The following is a 21078-nucleotide window of genomic DNA, read 5'->3' as shown; positions in this document are numbered from 1 at the left end:
ACAGGCAAATCAGAAATGTCCAAGAAAAAAACAGAATTACATTCTGCTATGAAACACTGGGCAACTCCTATAAAAATCAATGGGAGTGCATAGTAGTAAATTGCCGGGGAGATGAGCTTTATTTCATGGCTCGTAAGTGAAAAATGAATCTTTAACAACCTGTCAGTCCCAACAGCTTTGCCTCTGGAAAGAGCTGGCCATGCCGCCGCAGCCTCCATCCCCTGGACCGGCTCCTTCAGGCAGCAGCCCCTCTCCCAGACAAACAGCGCTATCCTTCAACAGGGAACCACGGGCTGGAGCGTTAGCCAGGGATGTGCCACGTGGCGTCTGGTCCCCAAAATACTGTGAGAGGGCATAAAGCCTCTCCAGCTTCACAGGGCTGACCCTGCCGAAAGCTTCAGTGAGGAGGGTGCTGGAGAGAACGGAGTATCAGTCAGTCGAGCTGGGCAAACATCTCTTTAGGCTGTGGGGGTTATTTTTATGTGTTCTGCTCTCTACATAATGACTTATACCTCAGACAAACACGTTATTCACCAGTAATGTTATTTCTCTGCTTTGAAGCAGGAGTCATAGAGAGGGAAAGCAGCCTGCCTGAAAACAAACAGAAATTCAAGGCTACAAATCGAGACAGGAGCCGGGCTCCCGCGTGCTTTGAAATTCATGTCCCGGCCCAGGGCCCAACAAAAGCAGGAAGATGCAGTGTTAGCTAGCTGGTTTTATGTTAGGAAAACTGTTAACACACGGCAGTCATCAAGAAAGATTGGCAGCGAGTGTGGCGCTACAAAACACCTCAGGATAGGAAGAGATGCACGTTTCAGAGCTGGGGACTGTGGTGACTGCGCTGTGCTGGTTGAACTGGCAGGATGGCTGAGCATGGGGGAAAACACGTGTTAATATGCAAGATGCCATGCAAATACGGGTAGCTTTGTTGGTCCCTTAGCTTGCTGGCTGAACATTTACCTACCCTTCTATGCCAGAAACCTAGCATGTGCCAGTAAGTGATCTCTTTTTGGATTACCATACCAATAACCTGTTTTGATGCTGGCTGCTCACTTAGGGAGCGCAGTGCCATCCTCCAGATCCAACAAAAAAAGGCAACCGTGGATCTACACACCTGAGCACTTTGTGGCCAAATCTAGAGATTAAGGTCTATGGCAACAATAGATAAAATCAAATCAAAAGCCCTGAGGTTCTAGGGGGAAAACAAACCCCAAAACCCACATTTTTTTTCCCAAAAAAAACATATAAAACCCCACTCAGATTTAAGCAGATTTCCCCCCTACTTCTTCACATAAGGAAATTAAAACAGACCTTTTTTATCTGACAGGGAAAAGCATGAACACCCGAAACCCTGAGATGACAAACGAGCCCAAACCCACAATCTATTTCCCCTGAAGCCAAGTTCTTCTCCTTATCCTCTCCCCAGATACGGCACTTGCCTCCAACCCCCCTTCAGGCTGCCAACCTCCTTACACAACCCATGTCAGACAGGCACTTCCATCTCTCTCTGCCTAATCATTCAACTGTTTTCCTTCTCCACAGTGGTTTTTTTTTTTCCTCAATAATGATTTCATATTACCCTCCAAAAGGCATTTGAATCTGTTTTCCCAACTCATACAGCACAATAAATTATCAGAAATTAAATTAGCTATCAAAGGGCTAATAGACTTGTTCCTTCAAGGGCTAAATTTTATCATACTTTATCTGGAAGGGGGAAGGTTTATAAATGTACTCCTACAACAGGTTTTGTTCCTCATTATGTATGCTGCAGCCCATCTTCAGCGGCCACTCAAGGGACCAAGAAAAGTCAGCTGCTCAGCACAGATGGCCTTGAACTAAAGGTCAAAGAAAAGAGCATGAAAAACGTGGAAATACTCGATAACTGCTCTTGCAGACAGCAGCTGCTGGCTGGAGTTACCTTTCTGTATGGGCTTCACTGTCTTTGAAACGTCTTCTCAGTACTACTGCATTCGATTTTATTTTACAAGAATTGGTTGTTGTTTAGCTCTGCTTTGTGTTTTAAGTGAGATTTCTGGTATGTCTCAAGAAACGAAAAAATATTCGTTCCATCGTGGAAGGATTAGGAAATACGGATAGCTAAATTAGCTAAGATACTGTATAATGTTAAAGCAGCCTGGATTCTCTGCAATACAGTAAGAACTTAACGACAAAAGCCCTCAAGAACAGACTGTGAGAACTGTTTTCCCCTGTATTCCCACTGGCAGCTGAGCGCATAAAAAAGCTATACTGCACATTATCACATCTAGGAAAAACACTGGGTAAACACTTATTGTCTGAGGTTACTTTCAGCTTGTCTGCTGACACCCGAGCAGAACAGAATATATCATTTCTTTGACGTTACCACTTAAACACTGCTCTCAAATCACAGCTTAGTCCTGCGCCCTGTAGTTCATCTCCAACGCACTCATTAACGCATAGACTATGAAAACAGATCCCTGGAATACCCGGTACCGAATCCCATCAGTTTGTGCGACCGAGCTAGGCAAAGCAGCCTTTTGGGTGCAGGACCTGCCCTTACCTGGGTGAGGCTGGACCAGACAGTCTCCAGAGCACTCCATTCCATCCTGAACTATCCCACAGTAAGACATTCACTACCACCTTCCTATCGCAAGCAGGAAGTTGCTTTGTCCTGACCCTCACAAGGTATTCCAGCAAGAAGATTCACCTGTGAGCCCGCAATCAACCCCAGCTGCCTTTGGCAAGGAAAAAAGGTGCTTGATGACAGGACAAATGTGAATGTGCGGCAACAGGGGCCGTGTGCTAGCGCCCAGCCAAACTGGGGAATGGAAATCCTGACAGGACTTCATTTGAAGTGGAAATTAGTGGGTGGAAACTTAAATTTCGTAATTTTGTAGGAAAAAATGGTTGAACGAAGTGCCACAGAGTTTGTGAGATACATGGGGTGCTTTGAGGAGCTGAATGTGCTCAGCTCTGCAGTGCCTGTTGGCTGCTCAGTACCTGCACAGAACTGACACCTTGTGAGTCTAAAGAGAGACCTCTAAAATGAATATCTAGTTAATTTTAAGAAGCACCATAATAAAGAGATTTTATTCCTTTGGGCATCCTACTAAACAGAATTCTTTGAGACCTGAAGGAAGCCTTAAAGAAAATTTCCACTACCCCAAAAATTAGCACAAAGAGGGTGAAAAGCACTTTAAACCCAAAGCCAGCGACCTTGGGTAGGCTCGAGTGCTGGACACACCAGACTACACTTTTAGCAAAAAGTCAACAACCATGAGACTTAGGATGGCTTATGGATGAGAGGAAGAGCAGCAAATTGCACCTGATCATTATTGTCAAAAGGTTCAGTGTTTCTCTGCAAAATCTGTGTCCCTTTTGGCTGTAGTTCATTTCACCGACAGAAAAAAACTTTTATTTTTTGCAATTAGTTTTAACTTTTGGCAGTCGCACTGCAGTTTATTGGCCAGGGTTTGGTGGCTGCTCTGCTCTCTACAGTTCTTATTGTTGTTCAGGTCATATTTTGCCCCAGACAATATTAATTGCTGGGATAGTTCTCAGTGCTCGTACAGATATCTACCTAATAGATAAGACACTAATTCTGTGAATATCTTCTCTTCCAATCAATAGGCTTTGTTAAAACAAGATTATACTGGAATGAATAAAAGAAGATTCTATAGCGAGTACCTAAAATTAGTACGAAGGGAGTTACAAAGCCCTGTGCCTGAGGAATGAACCATGTCCCGGCTGGTGACAGGCAGATTGCCCTTCACCTTCCTCTAGAAAAGGACAAGAGCTAAGCATATCTGAGAAACCCCATCCATTTTCTTTGAGAGATTGCACCTTGGCTCTACTGCAAATTGTGTACCATCCCTACAGCCCTATCTCAAATTAAAGGATGCGTCTCCAACTAAATTAGAAAAACAATTTGTTCTAAAGAAAAAGATGAATTACAACTTAATTAAAACAACAGAAGACGGCTGGAGAAGGAAGGATGAATTCCTAGGGGAACTCCAGTCCTTGCAGCGCTTTGAAAGAAGACATGCGGGTACCATACATCATCAGCACCAGAATTTCCATTAGTTATTCCCAGGAGGCACGGCTCTCCTCAGGTGGATGGCTTCACAAATACACCTCTTTACCACAGCGTGCTTCCCAAGCACAGAAATCCCTCACTCCAAAGTCTAGTTTGTATTTAGAAACAAAAAGGAACAGAGACTGAATGGGAACACAGTCTGCTTCTGGAAGATTTAAAGTCACAGCAGCCGGAACAAAAGCTGTGCCGCTCGCATAGGGATGAAACACCCGCAATTTACAGTGCAGCAGCCGAAGAGGGCGTTTCGGCATGCTGTCCCGGGCTGGAAAGCAGACAGTGCTCTTGGAAAGCAGATAAATGCAAGGAGAGTGCCAACCTTCAGCAATACATATTCTTTCAAGAAACTTGCTAACCAGCTGCTTTTCTCCAGCAAAGTCACAGCAGTAATTAATAACCCGACTTTATGGTCTACGAAAAGGTGCGTAATAATCAGCTTACCTTGCTTAGCAGCACGTTGTCTCCTTGCGTGTTCCCTCGTAGGTTGCCAGCTGTCCTCACGCTCTCCGAAGAACTGAGGCTTCAGCCAACCTGCCGAGGCTGGAGGAGCAAACCACAGTAAGTCCTGCGGGGCAAGCACTTACACAAAACAAAGGGAATCACAACGATCCCCCCTTCCTGGCCTCTCCATGCACATCCTAGCCCTTCATCTACCCTTTCTTCGGAAGCTTCAAAGTTCAGTTCACCAAGTTTTACCTTGTTAGGTAAAACACAGACGTCTTGGTCCACTGGCTGTCGCTGGCTGTGCTTCCTATCTGGGCTTTATTTATATGCCCATCACCCGTTCCGCTTTGTAGGAGACTGCTGACCTCTGTTCTCAGCTTCCCAGAGAGCCTAACAACCCCGTTCCCACATGAGGAGGGCTGCCTTATATCTAGAGATAGTTGCATGGGCCCCAGGCCTGCAGGGCAGCATATTTTTTAATTTATAGGCAGGAGAAGGAGGAGAAAGGGTAACAGGAAGACCAGTAGCAACTGGGATAGGAGCACATCCCAAGTCCAGCTCAGGTAATGACAGGCCTTACAGCATCCACAATGGATTCCTGCCCTTCAGAGGAGTCAGGCACACGGAGGAGACATGCTTATAGAGGGAGAAATGGCTCTCATTTACACACAGATGTTTCTAATTAGAAACAGAGACCAAGAATTCTGTTTTCTCCTAATACTGTCATGTAATACCTTTCACTGTAGTTATTTTTAAAAATACCTAGTTTCTCTCAGAGATGACTATTGGCCTACATTTGCTAACCGAACCACCCCGCCTCCCCCACACCCTGGTCCTTCTCTTGCAATGGGAACTGCCCTATCTGGGTGCACAGACTGTGAAGTTGCTTCACATTAAATAACACACATTTATCATTTCACATTCTATTTTGCTGTGAATGTAGATGTTTGGGATATCTGGGGCTTTTATTACTCACCTGGACTTTTACCTTTTTAATGCAACAGAAGACATTAGCTTTCCAGACATGTTTTTCGTTATAAAGTTGAAGATAACTCTGCACTGAGCACTGCATCAGTCACATGGAAGGCACTGCAACACATATGCCAGACCACCGAGGCACTGCTGTGAAGCTCCTGCTGCAATGTGCCTCTTGGATTCTCCTGCAAACTCCGTGTCCAGCCCTTGCCTGGGCAGGGTCTTCTCTTCGAGGCTGTACGGCCCCACGGGTGCATCCCTGCAGCCCAGCTGGTTTCTCTCCAGCACACACTCTCTCACCAGCCCCTTCCCGGTCAGGCACAAAACCTGCCTGTCTCCCTCCTTGGTCTGCTCTCGGAGGACTAGCGCTACTCACGGTAGTGCAGGCTCGGAGCAGTAATAATTTATATGGGTTTTCAGCAGGGGTGGTTAAAAAAGGAGTTCCTTTTTCTTCCCTTCAATTACTCGTTGTGGTATGGATACAGAGATCTGTACATGCTGTTGTATTCTCTAGACAGCACCGTGCAGGACCCTGCAGGGCCAAACGTCTGTGCTCGAACTCGGACACCTTTCATCATGTACACTGCTGTCCTGTGGCCCCTCCTGAGCTCATGGAGTCATGGAATATTTTAGATTGGGAAAGACCTTTAAGATCATCACGTCCAACCATTAACCCAGCACTGCCCAGCCCATCACCAACCCAGGGCCCTGAGCACCTCTGCCACCCGTCTCCTAAATCCCTCCAGGGATGGTGGCTCCTCCACCTCCCTGGGCAGCCCATTCCAACGCCTGACAGCCCTTTCTGGGAAGACATTTTACCAAACAGCCAATCTAAACCTCCCCTGGCACAACTTGAGGCCATTTCCTCTTGTCCTATCATTTGTTATTTGGGAGAAGAGACCAATCCCCCTCTCTTTGCACCTTCTTTTCAGGGAGTTGTAGGGACAATAAGGACTCCCCTGAGCCTCCTCTTCTCCAGGCTGAACACCCTGAGCTCCCTCAGCCACTGCTCACAGGAAATGTGCTCCAGACCCTTCCCCAGCTCCGTTCCCTTCTCTGGACACGCTCCAGCGCCTCAGTGAGGGGCCCAGAATGCGTGCTGCGCTAACACCATTCTGCATCCAGCACACAAACTACATCAGGCATCCAGGCATTGCACTGAATCGGGATGTGAAGATCGAGAACTTAAAGGCAGATTTAGGGCAGACTTAATTATGGCCTTTTCAATAACTGGCAGACATCTGTGTTGTAAATAAACCCAACTAGAATAAATGGGATTTATATCTGCAGGGAAATTTGTCCTGGACTTATTCTAGCACCTTCAATCTGACAAATATTAGGCAGCGAATATAATAATAATTAGGCACTTCATTATTGTGAGGTTTTTGGGTCAGAGTGCTTCAGTGTGCTGCTGTCACAGTAAAAAACTGAGGACATTTTTATCTAATCTTTGCGGCATGGGCCATGATAAGCACTTTGAGCATGTACTTCTGTAGAATTAACATTCTATTCCATTTTCTCTACAGGCATACATCTACCCTTTTGAGCTTAAGCTGTGATTTTATAGTTGTATTTGCTGTAATGTTTAAAGGAAGACAATAAAAAAAATAGCAGAGGAAAACGGGCTGCCAATACTTCAAGATAGAACCAATGGTAAAATATTAAGCTGAGTGAAGCAGGTCTAAGCTTCTTATTCTTTGTCTTTTAGACACTGCTGGTTTCAAATGTGCTCCAAGCTGAGCACATTCCTCTACATTGTACCCTGATTTAGAGATCTGTCCTCACAAAGAATTCTGCCTTTTAAAGATAAACAGGGATAGCTCATAGAGAATGGATGGCATTTGATTTATTTAGAACCACAGAACTTCCTGCTCCGCCAACAATTTTGTTTTGCCTACATGATACCAGACATACCAAATGCCGTAGTGGAAATGAAGGTGGAACTGGGAGAAACTGCTGGGCAGGACCTGAGACACGAGCAAGGAGAGGAGGGCTGGGTCTGGGAGGCAATGAAAGGCTTGCAGCAGCCCCAGTGACCCAAGACACCCTGGGCTAGAGTTTGAGGCTCACAGGAAGCATCAGCCCAACGTGGTGAAGGTCTTTGCAGCCACAGGAGTGTGACTGAGCCAACACAGAAAAAGAAGCAAGGAAAACCTAGGAGAGTACAGCTGAAAGGTGTGTAATGCTGAGAAAACGTGGGAGCTGAGTACTGGCTGAAAAAGGGCTTGGAGCCCTGAGCACGCATGAAGTCTCTTGTTTGATTTTCCTTGAGTTCAGAAAAATGGAACTTTGTACATTTTACAGAGAACATTAAAATTGCACCAAAGAAACATCTGACTTCATCATCCATGCCTCTTAATAGCCGCGGCCTTCACTGGTTCAGTGCTCAGGGTGGATAGAGTAATTACTGCAATCTCCTGGAAAGAAAATAGACTGTATGGAGACTAGGAATGGGAAATATATTATGTTAACACACACACACACACAAAAATTATTGGCATGAAAAAGAAAAAAATTTGGCTTGGATTTCACTCCCCAAGGCTGACTGCGCCGTTTCCTGTAGCTTGACTGTTCATTAACTTTCTGGTCATTCCCAATTTGTTACTGTCCATGCTTGTCTCGTCCCTGTTATGGTCATTACATTTATTTTTATAGCTGCTTTTATCCAAAGCATATGTTGTCAAGGGCCTTCTTTCCTTATCTTCGGTGCCTCCAATTACATACTGTAGCATGGTACCGGGCAATTCCAAAGCAAATGTATCTTAGATGACAGATTACAAATGAAAAATGAATGCTCTGGGACATCTTAATAGCTTATTTCCACCCATGCTTCCTGCCAGTGTGCCTCTGCATGTCCCATACATGTATCCAGTATATTCACTAAAGTCATTATTTCTTTTAGTGCTGAGAGCAAGGAAATGATCAAAAATGCTGAAGGTTCTTTATTGAATAGCAAAACCGAAGTGGCAGTGATCGAAAGCTGACTTATATAGACCAGAAGGTATTTGATTTTAATCAGTCAGGAAGGAAAAGGTAAAACAAATGAATACAGTCTGATCTTCAGAAAGAGGTTCTCCAGGGAAATGGGAGAGTGTTCTGCTTCTCAAAAGTTAACAGCCTCGTAGTGCCCTTTTTGGTAACCTGATCCCTGATTTGCGAGTAGTTTCCTTCTTTCCCCCAAAGAATAAAGCTCTGCTGCGGCAGTTTGGAAGTCACTGGAAGTTCTGCTGTTGAATTTAGTGCAGGAAGGACTTTGGTAGTCACTTGTGTTTGGTGAGGGAATAAGCAAGCACTGAAAGCACTGCTGGCCTGGCATCACAAACACACAAATGCCATGAACAGAAGCCAGGGCAGAAGAAGGAAAACTAACGCCCTTCCTGGCTGCAGGAGCACGCAGGTTGGTCCATGGAGGAAGAGCTAGACTGTCCGCAGCAGCAGCCAAAGCAGGGGCTGCCGGGCAGCGAGAGGCCAGCAAACCGCCGGAGCACAGCCCCCCGTGCCGGCTGTTCCGTGGTTGGTGATGACGCAGCGAGCACCACGGCCTACCGCGTCACCCACCGCCTTTCCCACCGTGCATTTCGAGGCGCGTGCCAGGCACTAGTCTCACAGTGACCTGAGAGGTGACGAGGACCTCAGGAAGTCACTTGGGATGGCCTTATCACCATGCTGAGCTCCAGCACTGGCAGGCTAACCTCTAGGGAGACACTGACAAGCTATTTACTCCATACAGCGTATAAATTTGGGTTTGAGCCATTTTCATTAGCATTTGTGACGATGAATGACAGGCTTAACTGATCAGCTCTGATTTGCCTCGATGCGCTCCCTCAGCCTCTGAAGCTCAGTGTAAGGAACTAAAAGACAATATTTTTGCAAGGTCTCCTTTTGCAAGGAAAGCCACTGCCTTGCCCTTCACCGTATGCACACCTAATACTGGTGCTGCAATGCACAGGCCTGGAGAAGGATATTGGCTCAAAGTCGTTATTTCTTGAGTGATTTAAATAATTTGGACCAATATGAACACTGGGTGTTTATTCTTCATGTTCTGCAAGGTTGAAGTGTATATGAGCAAACAGTTGTCTTTGAAATGCTCATTAGTAGCTGATGATTTCTGTCAGGGCTTTCTTTGCTTCCATGACCTATGTACTGTAATACTTAAGAGATTTTTGAAACCCTGCTCTGGAATTCCTGGGATCTTAATAAATGGATTAAATGAAAAGTCTTGTCTTCTCTCTGTTCATTTAAGGAATCTGTCCTTTGATTTGATATTGCTCACTTTTAATTTTGCATTGAGAGATTTGGTCATAATGAGAAATGAAGAGACCTGGGAACTCAGTTGTGAGCTCTATCAGCCCTGGAGCTGTCCCTTGATGACTTTACTACATTTCCATGAAACATCAGGTTTTAAGGAATCTTTGTGAATAATTGGAAATCGATTTAATGATACTTGGATACTGAGCTCACAGGTGGTAGCTATGATTTTAGATTTCAGAGTGCAATCACAATAGATGAACTTCCAAAAGCTCTATCAGAATAAGGGCTCTACTTTTGTTCCAGTCCTTCCAGATTTTCTTGAAGTCACAGATTAGACCACTCCATAACATAACTGTGGAAAAGCAAGGAAGCACAACCCAAGAGTAATTTGCTGCAGGCGCATTTTTTCTTGAGTGAAGCTGAGTTTAAGTTTAGCAAGAAAAGAAAGTTAGATAGTAATAACCTAATTTAGAACCCAAAATGTGTATTAATTTATCCCCGGCTTGGCATGAACTTGAGGCCAGTTTCAAAAGGTTCCTGCTGCTGGGGTTTCTAGTTGACGGGTAATGTTGAAATGCATCCAGCGTGCTTCCTCGCTCTTATGGCTGTTGTCCAGTCAACCAGCTGGAACTTAATTGCTCTTTTTTCCCAGTTTCCCATGTGACACTGCTGATAGCGAACGTCTCATTTAAAGCTCGTTGCAGCAAAGTGACTCAAACATTACCAGTACATTCTCGCTCCTGGATGCACTTTAAATAAAATCAGCAAGGCTCCCCAGATATTACCTCGTATTTCTCTGGGATTCCAAAGCCAGATCATTAAAATAATGAAAGTAAAAATTATGAGAGTAAACCAAACTTCCCCTTTGGAAATAATAAATCACTGTCTGTGCCTCCTTCTTGAGACTGACCCAGGACTTGGGTCTAAAGAACAAAGCCTCGGAGTGTTCCCAGGAGAGAATCGACCGGCTCTTAACGACATGTGCAAGAAGTGGGTGGTAGCTTCACTAAGAGCTTCCAAGTGAAATGTCTACCCACAGGACTGGGGCAATTTCCCAGCTCAGTCTCACTTTCTAATGCCGCATTCTGGGAAGAGAGCCTAGTCCTCAAGTGCTTTTCATTGTGACTTGAACATGGCTGATTTGCATGCTCCCTTGTGTCCGTTACCTTGGGAAAAGACTGTTTCCCTTTCCTGTCTCCAGACAGACAGCCTCACTGCAGTCAGTATTCAGCTGCTTGCTGCTGTCTGCCTCTGGCTGGGTCAGTGAGGGTGGTCCTTGAGGCTCTGCTTACATTCTGCTTCTGCTCCCTGCCTGGCTTCTGAGGAGTTAGTGTTATCTCACATATGTCCTCAGTTGAAAGAATATATATAATCCTTTTTTTTCCACCCTTTCCATTCCCAAACACAACAGTGGGGGTTTTTATATTGATCTTATGTTTCAAAGCTCTGGTTGCCTTGTTGTTTCCATGTAAACCACATCATCTCTCCTCTGAGTCTGTAAAGCTTGTTGACATGTATTCTTGACCTGTACCATCTTGACTGTGTAGGATGTTTATGGAGGGGTTTGCCATAGCGTGGTCTGTTCACGTTGCTGGGGTGGACAACCCTGACGGGATCTAGGTACCAAACCCTGTGAGCATGTGAATGCTGGGAAGGAACTGGCCTGCCTCTAGGAATTGCAAGAATAATTCCTGAGTGTGAGCCCTCAGCCTGATGCCTCTTTGCAATGGTCCATTGTCTTTTTCCTTTTACAGAAATAGAAAATACTTCAAGGTAGATACTGTTCGACATTCAGAATCTTGTGATCTAGTTCATGAAATATTTTGATCAACCGTTTTGACTGTTAGGCTGTGGAAGAGGTAAGGATAGTCTTAAGGGAGAGCCTGGAAACTTGTTGAGCTGGTCATTTCTCTTGCCTTGATCCAATACAGACATTATACAGAGCTGCTGCGACCTTTCTGCAGATAAGTCATTGCACCGCAGAGCTCTACAGGGCTGAGCAGTCATCACTCCTCCCCATGTAACTGAACAAACCGTGCCTGCAGCCAATACACAGCAGAAAATTTATTGACTGTCTCTGGAATTAGGCAATTCTGTTAATTGTCTTCGTTTTGCAGGACTCTGTCATTCTTTTCCTGAACCATTAGTGGCACAGCTATTTGTGTGCCAGCATGGGCTGCCTGGGAAAAAAAAAAAAGCTAAAATCGAACAGCAAATGAATCAAAGACAAGGACAGATACCTCTCAAAGCTAATTGCACTCAGATATCCTGAGGAGCCCTTGCAAATCCCTTTTCAGCTTCCACAGCTCTTTTCCCTCACTGTGGCTTTGGTTTGAGGAACCTCTTTTAAGCAACAAGGCATTCCTAAACAACACCAGCAACGAGTCAAAAGATTTCTTTCCTTTTTCATGATTTACCTCCCCAGTGTTCTCTAGTCATACCAAACTCCCAAGCAAGGGCTTTTTGCATTGTATTTTTATTTCTAAGGGTCAAAATGATTGGGGTGCCTCTGCCTTTCCCATCTACAAAAGCACATTAAAGAGCATTAGGACACTGGTGGGACATAAAGAAGGAAATTGCATAGCTTAATCTTTTATTAAGTAGTTGGGATGTTTTTTTCCTCTTCTTTGCAGCCTGGGTGTTAATCCCTGTACCATTTCCCACTAAGGACATGTGGTCTGAACTTGGACATGTTTTAAGTGAATGCAGTGGGAATCAGTAATTGCGAGTTTTGTCTACACAGAGGTCCTAGACAAGGAAGTCACCCAGTATTTTTAATACAGCAAGCTCATGACACTCAACATACACGTTATGTCTTATTTACATGTCATTTATCCATATGCACTTGAAGTCTGTGGTATCACAAATGCGTTCAAAAATTTGTTATTTCTGCTACAGCATCTCTTTGATCAGAAAAAAATAGTACGTTACATACACAGGATTTATTGTATCTTCTAAGTGAGGTGATCCTAGCACAGCTGCGATCCTACAAAAATATGGTGCTAGAGTATAGTACACATTTTGAAAAAAAACCTGATATCTGGCGGTGAACAGTCCTCTGGGAGTTTTGGGACACCATCCAGCATTTTCAGATTTGGCAAACTGGAGAATACACTTGAAAAGAGACAAAAGAAAGACAGAAATTAAGAGAAATACTCTTGGGAAATGTTGAGAACGAAACAGACACTGAAAATAAACAAATCACAAGTTCTAACATATTCAAAATAGACTCACAGTGTTGGAAATCTTGATTTGCCATTTGTTGCAGAATTTATCTGGTAAAGAGCTAATTAAAAGTTTTCAGTTTTCACTCTGCTGCACAAGTTTTACATCCTAGACTCAGTAAAGCTACAAGTATCTAAATTTTTAATAGAGTAGAACCGAACCAGTTGTCTTAATGCAAGAGAGAGGACATGGTGTTAGCCTAGACTGAATCTCCTGGATTGCAGAAAAGCAAAGGTTCATACTCTAAGAAGTACAACTCAGCTTTATCCTCCCATGACAGAGAAACTCTGCAAACCTTTCTGCCCTCCTGTTTCTCCAGAAGCAAAGAAGTCCCTGTTTTGTGGGCATGGTGCCAAATGGAAATGAATGGCTCTACCTCCTAATACACTGTCCCTTTTAAACAACACATCAGTATCTCTGATCTCAGTCACGGGGACTGCTGCTTTCTTCTTCGGGAGGGTTGATGGAGCCGTGGCCGCTCCACAAGCATCGCACAGAGTGTTAACCCACATGCTATGGTATTTGCTCCTCTGCCTTTTGAGGCGAGTGTGGACTACAGTGCTCAACCTCAGCATGTAACTCAGGGCTCTATCTATGCTGGAAATGATTCATTCCATCTTCCAACAGTGGCAGTGAACATAACACCAGAGTAATACCAATATTTAATTGCCTGAAGAACTGGTAGGATTTGGAACAGAAACATAATTAGCAATTGTTAAAAAGTGTTTTTCAGCTTTTGTTCCCCTGGACCTTTGGTTATGCAAATAAAATGTGAAATCCATCATTTTAAATTTACTTTTCCACTTTCACTTTGATATCTGCCTATCTACCTTTCGAAAGCACAAGCATCACTTTCACCCTGTCACAGGGATGCCTGCTAGACTGAAGGAAAAAGCATACTGGAAACTCAAAAAGGTTTTAATTAAACATTTTCTTTTAATCTTCTCCTTTACTCTTCCCCTACAGGAAGAGATGACTATGGCGGATTTGAATCCCCATTTCCAGCATCCGAGGCAGGTAATTCTACACTGCCCTGCCTGCAGCATATACCCGCACTGAGTGGGGTCTTCAAGGCAGTGCAGCTTCCACAGTGCTGCTACAGAGAGAGGACAGAATCCAGAAAAATCAAATGAAGGTAACTTCGTTTTCTCTTGCTTTAGCTCCCATCTTTCAACACAGCCTTCTGATTCCATCTCTGACTTGTAATGCAATTTAGACTCCTTTCAGAATACACGAGGGATGCAGTGAGACTGAAGAGAGTTTGAGTAATAGGTAGTTTCTATTAATAAAAGGGAATCTAATTTATCTGCCCTGCTCACTGTCTCTAAACTTGATCCATGGACCTAGTTCAGTTCAAGAACTGCCAGTCATGTCATTAGAAAGCCTCCTAGGCAGTTTCTGCATATTTTGTGGCTGTTATCAGATACTGGCTCACCAGCCCATGTTCCTGGGGCATTTATGACAGGATTATGTCAAGTACAAGTTATGGCTGTAGGAAAATAAACACATTGCTCGGGAGAGCTTTTTGTATTTGAGATCCAATTCCTTTTGAACTGTCTCACAAACATTTATTTGTGTTGATGAACTTTTATCGGCCATGAGATGGTGAGACTTACAGTTGTCTGTATCTTTCTTGAAACTCACAGGGATTCCTCTTGAGAATAAGGGATTCAAGTGGAGTATGTCTGAAGTCTGATATTCCACTTAGTGTCGTAATGTTATTTTCAGCGAGTGACAAGTGCTGAATCTGAGGTATCTTTGGCAGCTGTCTGAAGGATGTAAAGTGGTTTTTATTGACATTTAGTTCTCTGCATCTGTAAAGTAGAAAGCGTATGACATCACTGATCACATCCATAATAGTATAGTAATAATACCTGTAAGCCAGCATAGGGCTGGCTCTTCATGTAGTCAAAGTCATGGCAGCTTAGGGCTTCCAAAGAGAGACACAAGAATTTGATTCCACCAGACCTGCTTTCACACTAGTTTCACATCTGTGCTATTTTTGCCTACCCATGGACTGTAAGACCAGATCTCTACACTTTATACTCTCAGCTTTCTTTATATTGTACAATGGATACATCATTATTCCTGTTCTTAATATTACAACTTGCCATATACCTAGACTTATGACAACAAAACAGCAATAGATGGATTGTAAAATTGCGGTTGTCATGGTCACCCTTGGCTTCTCAGCTTGGGTTATGTTCTATGATCTCTTCATATAGATCCCTTCAGTGTTCAACAACTTTCCCTTTCAGCACAAATATCATTGAACTTGACAAGAATCATTGATTATTCACTGGGAATAAAGGGGACATCTTCTCATCTCCTCTGTGAGTATTTTCAACTTGAGGATGACGAACTCAGAATAGCGATATACTGATGGACTTCTAATATTATACCCCCCAAAGGGTATTTGTCCCATCCCTGGATGTCTTCAAGGCCAGGCTGGATGAGGCTTTGAGCAACCTGCTCTAGTGGAAGGTGTCCCTGCCCATGGCAGGGGGGTTGGAACTGGATGATCTTTAAGGTCCTTTCCAACCCAAACCATTCTGTGATTCTATGATTCTAAAATACCATATTTTGGCAGCCCTCAAGAGTCTGCTCCAGCTATTACTTAAGTAAATCATAATTTTGATTCCTATGACATTGCATAAAAAGAGAAACAGGACATTTTGTCTACCTTGGCAACCTTATGGCACTTAGGTCTGTCAAAGAATTGTCCACCAACCAAAGTTTTTCCACCCGAATTAATCTTTGGAGAATCCTTTTGAAGTTTTCCACCTGGTAAAGATCACCCAGGTCCTGAAATGAAAGGTTCAACTCCTGCGAAGGGAAAAATAAGACAAATCACTTATATTTGTTTTCTTCTTTTCTAATAACTATATCAATAAATATTTTCAATGTCAGAATTAGTGGTGCTCTTATAATAACCTGTGGTGCCAGTTCACCTTGCAGTCATAGTGATGCAATACCTAATGCTTTGAAAGTAAAGAAGAAAGAAACCATCTCTTAAACATTTGAACCTTAGTGTCCAGCCCCTCCTTCCTCTTTGAGTGGGGAGGCCAGTTTTTGTGCTCTGGGTGGAAAAAGCAGGACTAAATGATTATGGCTTATTGGTTGGTTTCTATACTCAGCTGGGAAAAACATACCTGTGCTGTGCAGCAGCCAGATATCAAAATTCCCAGTCATCATGTGTTTATGTATAGGGAGAGGTGTGATCCAGACTACTGGACCTCAGTGTTGGATGAAGTTACTACCTTTCTTCCTCCTTGATCTTAGGGAGGTTGTAACTTACTGCTCATCAGAACCAGCAATAACGTAGCACCTCCAGTCAAAAGCACTGCTCAGGTTGGTATGAGGAGAGAGTGAAAGGGCTGAGGTGTAACTACTCCATTCTCTAACCATTCCTTTATCACCAGGTTTTGAATAAGGCTTTAAGCAGGCAAAGAATGTGACTAGTTACAATATGCCCAAGCACAAACGAAGCCCTGTCACAACAGCGGAGTTTACTTTTCTGGGTCACAACCCAAACAACAGTATATTCCAGTGTTTCTTCCAGCTTGCAAAAACATTCTGGTTTACAATGTCATGGTGCCAAACGGAGCTTTAAAGCTCCTCACTGCAATCAGCAGCCAGCACAATATTATTTGGCCTATTTACTACTACAGCTCAAAATGTTAGTGAGAAAGTTTTACAGCACAGTTTTCCCAGTTCTCTTGCAGTTTCTTTTGCCACTTCTCTGTGTCAGTTACTTGTTTCCTTTTTTTCAGAGTATGTTCTTCTCCTCTGAAAAACAGCTCTTCTTCTGAAGGCCCTGCTCAGAGAAAAAAGATTTACAATAGTGGATGTGATATGGAACATGTTCAAATATTATATATATGACTGGGAAGATATCTGAAATAAAGAAATATATATAATACTATAGGTGTATAGGTTTCCAGGCTTCTAAGAAGTAAATTAATGTGAAGATTTTTCTACCATTTCTGGGCCCATAATTCAGCAAGCAATCTAAGGTTGTGATGATTGGTACATGGTTAGTGAGTGACGTTTCTCGCACAGCTCAGGATAAAATCTTTTTCTGAACAGTTGAGTATAAGCATCCGAGTTCCAAAATACTGTTTCTATAAATTCATTCACATGCTATGAGTTCATGGGATGGTTATGTTCTTGTCATTTAACTGTCCTGAGAGAGGGGTATGTTTGTAACTTCCAGACCACTGACAACTGCAACTGGCATCAAGAGCCACACTCAAAACCTCATTCGTATTAACAATGACACACACTGAAGACTTAGTCTTGAGGTCTACGGAAATGCTTAGAGCTATGGCCATCTTCAAATTCCTAAGTATAGCAAGGATAGTGTAGACGTTTTCCACTGTTTAGTTCCAAACATACAAAGACTGGATTTTAAAATCCACCTTTCCTTCTCTATTCTTGAGTGTGTCTATAGATTGTAACTGGGCCAATTCAGTATTCAAATAAAATACACCTGCCACAGTTTGCAGGACTAGATTTTGCTCTTGGTTTATTGCTGGGCACATGGCTATTGCATTCTGAACAGTATGTAAATGTTAATGAATTTTTGAGAGAAGAAATTGATGGCACATTTATACTAAATTTTCAAAATACAGTTCTGGATTTTGTTTCTCATTTTCAAAAGTACAAAGAGTATTTTCCTAGTGATAAAGAAAATTAAGCATGTACAACATGGGTTGAAATCCTGCCCCTTTTCCAAACAAGGGCAATCTCCATGATTTAAGCTCATAACATTTAAGGACATACTATTTGAATAAATAGAATTAAGGCTTAAATGTGAATATATCTGTTTCGTCTTTACCTTCTCTCACTCGGGGACAACGAAGCTCATTTCCTCGAACATCATGTTCTTCTATGTCACACCAACCGAGATATTTGACGGAATCAGAAGGAAGCTTAAAAAAACCCCAAAATAAAGATATGAAAGAAGTTTTTTTCAGTTTCTGGTATAATATTTTCTCATATTTCTGGCTTTATTACAGTAGAAATAATATTCATATATGTTTACAATGTCTTCTGCCTTAATAACATCTAATGAATTGCAAAATGTTGTATGGAAATGAGGATACAATGGCATGCATTTGTGTATGCAAACACAGTTCTGGACAAGGTTACATACAGTGTATCCTGAATGCAACTGAGGCACCAAATCTAAATACAGAAAACCTGCTGCTGCAGTCGAGAATATGAGGTTTCTGCATGTTTTGCGTTTCCACTAAAACATGTTCTGTAATTTCCAGGGCATCAGAAGGGAGCAAGGAACAAGGCCTCTCACTCTGCTTGTAGTGTGCGGAGTGGGTGTGATTTGTGTCATGCCCAACCGACACAGCACCAAGATTGCCTGCAGCGGGGGAACCGCTCAGTGCAATGCAGTTTGGTTATTTGCTTGAAATTTTGGCATTTCTTTCAGTGGAAACCATGATGGTAGAGTTCAGGGAGAAGCAGAGATGGAGCATGCACCTCCGACTCACCTTCTCCAGTTAGAGCTGAGCTATACACATGTCCAGAAGCTGGTAAATGCTGTGGGGAGTCACAGTTTAGGTGTATTTTACCACAGCTCCTTCTGGTTTATTGCTATGAATAGGCTCAGATATTGGAGAGAGATATTCTCACAGAACATCCGTATTGCTACCTTCCACAGCACTCCTGGTTATGACATTCTATAGCAAATGTACACAGCCTCTTCATGATTTATTATATACTTGCCCACTGCATCCAGTTCTGTGCATAGTGCTCCTGGACTGCTGAGTCAAATCCCTTGCCACTCCTGACACCATATCATATAATCTTATTTATAATCTGATCTAGCTTTGGAAGATAAAAGGAGGCAAAACATAACTAGCTTCAAAGGTGAGGATGACTGACTCTTTGTCAGTGTCTTTCTTCTATAAACTTGTCATCAGACTGGAAAGGCAAACACTTACTGGGGAAGGTAGCCCGGAATCACCGTTCAGCCTGATGAATCCTCTGTTTTGCGATAAAACCAGTGGAAGAGTGTGTGCCTCGCTTAGGATGGAGCAGCAGGATGAATAGGATTTACAGAATTTTTGATTGCTTGTAGTCAGACCTGAGGAACTAGAGAGGAGATGTTAAACCAGTAATCGATTCTGTTCACAGGAATGCAAACTATCGTATGATAACAGAAAATATGGAGTAGCAAGGGGCAGCACTTACCACCAGGCAACAGCCACGCGATCCTGAGGTCAAAGCATAGGTAGGGCAATCCCGTCAAGTCCCTTAATGGGAGCTCTCACCTACATACCATTTACGACTTACACATATGAGGCTTTCACAGCTATTTCCAAACATTAGAAAGTTGATTAGAAAAATTCAATCTTGGAGAAATGAAGAACTGCACTTCTTCAAGGGAGACTTTTTACAAGGGCCTGTATTGACAGGACAAGGGGTAATGGGTTTAAGGTGAAAGAGGGGAGGTTTAGATTAGATATCAGGAAGAAATTCTTCCCGCAGAGGGTGGGGAGGCACTGGGACAGGTTGCCCAGAGAAGCTGTGGATGCCCCATCCCTGGATGTCTTCAAGGCCAGGCTGGATGAGGCTTGGAGCAACCTGGTCTAGTGGAAGGTGTCCCTGCCCATGGCAGGGGGGTTGGAACTAGATGATCTTTAAGGTCCCTTCCAACACAAACCATTCCATGATTATAAGAATAGCACATGTCCCTTTCCATCCTGTATGGCCCTGTTTTTCTGCATACAGGTTGTATGAAACAACACCTCAATTCCATATTTATTTTAATCCCCTGAATATGTTCTGGTACAATATCAAGCCTCAAAAAAAGCGTTGAACTTTGTTCAAAAGAGTCTCAAAGTCATGTGCTTGTGTACTTTGGTAGTTCAATACGTAACAACACTATCAAAAGTACATTTTCTATACCTCAAATGTCGCAATTTCTCCTATTGTGCTTCAGAGAGTTTGAATAATTTGCAGACTGTCAGCTGCAATTTAGAAATTTAGCAGGGAATACTTAAAAAAAATAAATTTAACTTAGTGTGTGCACACAGCACCATAATTTGACTTTTACTGTACAAGCTTGGTGAGAGCCTGCCAGAAAGTATCAGCTGTCAGTAAGCATCATTAAAACAATTACAGTCAGGAGCCGAAATGGAGAAGAAAAATGCAGCTTTAAAATGGTCTAGTGCGGATGGTAATGAAAGTTTCATATTAAGTGTAACAGACAAGCTAAATGGAATGTCAGTTACAACATACAATTACAGATTATTGGCAAATAATCAGAGAGAGATGTATTCTGTTGACCTTACTAAGATAGTTTTGCTTTTTTTTAAACATCATCCAAACCCAGTATTACAGCTTTCCGAGCTTTTGCCTCAAAGTGCACACAGACTGCACAGAACAGTACTGACACATGGAACTACTCCTCCCTTCATGCCTTATGCTGTTTTTTTAATGGGATCAAACCAGCCACGATAAATCGCAGGTGACTTAAAGGAAGCTGAGCAAGCTCAGCATTTCTGAAAATAACAGCTATTTACTTAGGCATTTTGAGAGGTCATCCGGAGGTAAACAGACCACTTTGACGTGTGTGTGCTGCTACGGATCAGCAGCCATCCACACACAAAGCAACCCTGTGAAAAGAGGATTTACACTGGTCAGTATTTGAAAAATTAAAAAAGTGCTGGGAATTCTTGCTTAGCCCTGTCTTGGTATTGTTTTCTTCTGCTTCCTTGTTTGTTAAATGAGGTCCTATCAGAGAGATATGTAGAAATTCTTTTCTATTTAAGAAAAAGCTGTTGTTATTCTCAGTTTTGGAAGGGATTTGTTAGGATGTATTCAAATGACTATTTATGACGGCAAGACTTTTCAAAGCCTACCTTCCTCAGCTAGATATTGTCTCCTCTGTCGAGACATGAATAAGGACTCCTCGTCCCTTGAAATGTGAGACAAAACATTTTAGCTGAACCATTTAACATGATATATATTCGGATCTCTTGGCAGAAGCCCACTCACAAAATTCTGTATCGGTTACAGAAAATAAAACATAAAGTTCCAGAATCAGTGTGTGATAGATAAGAATTCTCCAATCAGGTGGGTAGTGA

General features: G+C 42.9%; 1 protein-coding gene across 1 annotated transcript in view; it reads right to left on the bottom strand.

Annotated features, from left to right (window-relative positions):
- Window positions 1-12677: 12677 nt before the first annotated feature.
- LOC104509449 overlaps window positions 12678-21078 on the bottom strand; it is a 21465-nt gene continuing 13064 nt past the window's right edge. The window contains exons 2-7 of the mRNA XM_010151390.1: window positions 18931-19081; window positions 17808-17901; window positions 16666-16784; window positions 15651-15793; window positions 14584-14781; window positions 12678-12856 (exon numbers count right to left, since the gene is read on the bottom strand). Of these exons, the coding sequence (XP_010149692.1) occupies window positions 12745-12856; window positions 14584-14781; window positions 15651-15793; window positions 16666-16784; window positions 17808-17901; window positions 18931-19081 (817 nt within the window). The 3' untranslated portion in view covers window positions 12678-12744. The remainder of the gene's footprint in view (window positions 12857-14583; window positions 14782-15650; window positions 15794-16665; window positions 16785-17807; window positions 17902-18930; window positions 19082-21078) is intronic.

The sequence above is a fragment of the Eurypyga helias genome, unplaced genomic scaffold (genome assembly GCF_000690775.1).
Source record: "Eurypyga helias isolate BGI_N326 unplaced genomic scaffold, ASM69077v1 scaffold10105, whole genome shotgun sequence".
NCBI lineage: Eukaryota > Metazoa > Chordata > Aves > Eurypygiformes > Eurypygidae > Eurypyga > Eurypyga helias.
This window is presented reverse-complemented; position numbering and strand designations above follow the sequence as displayed.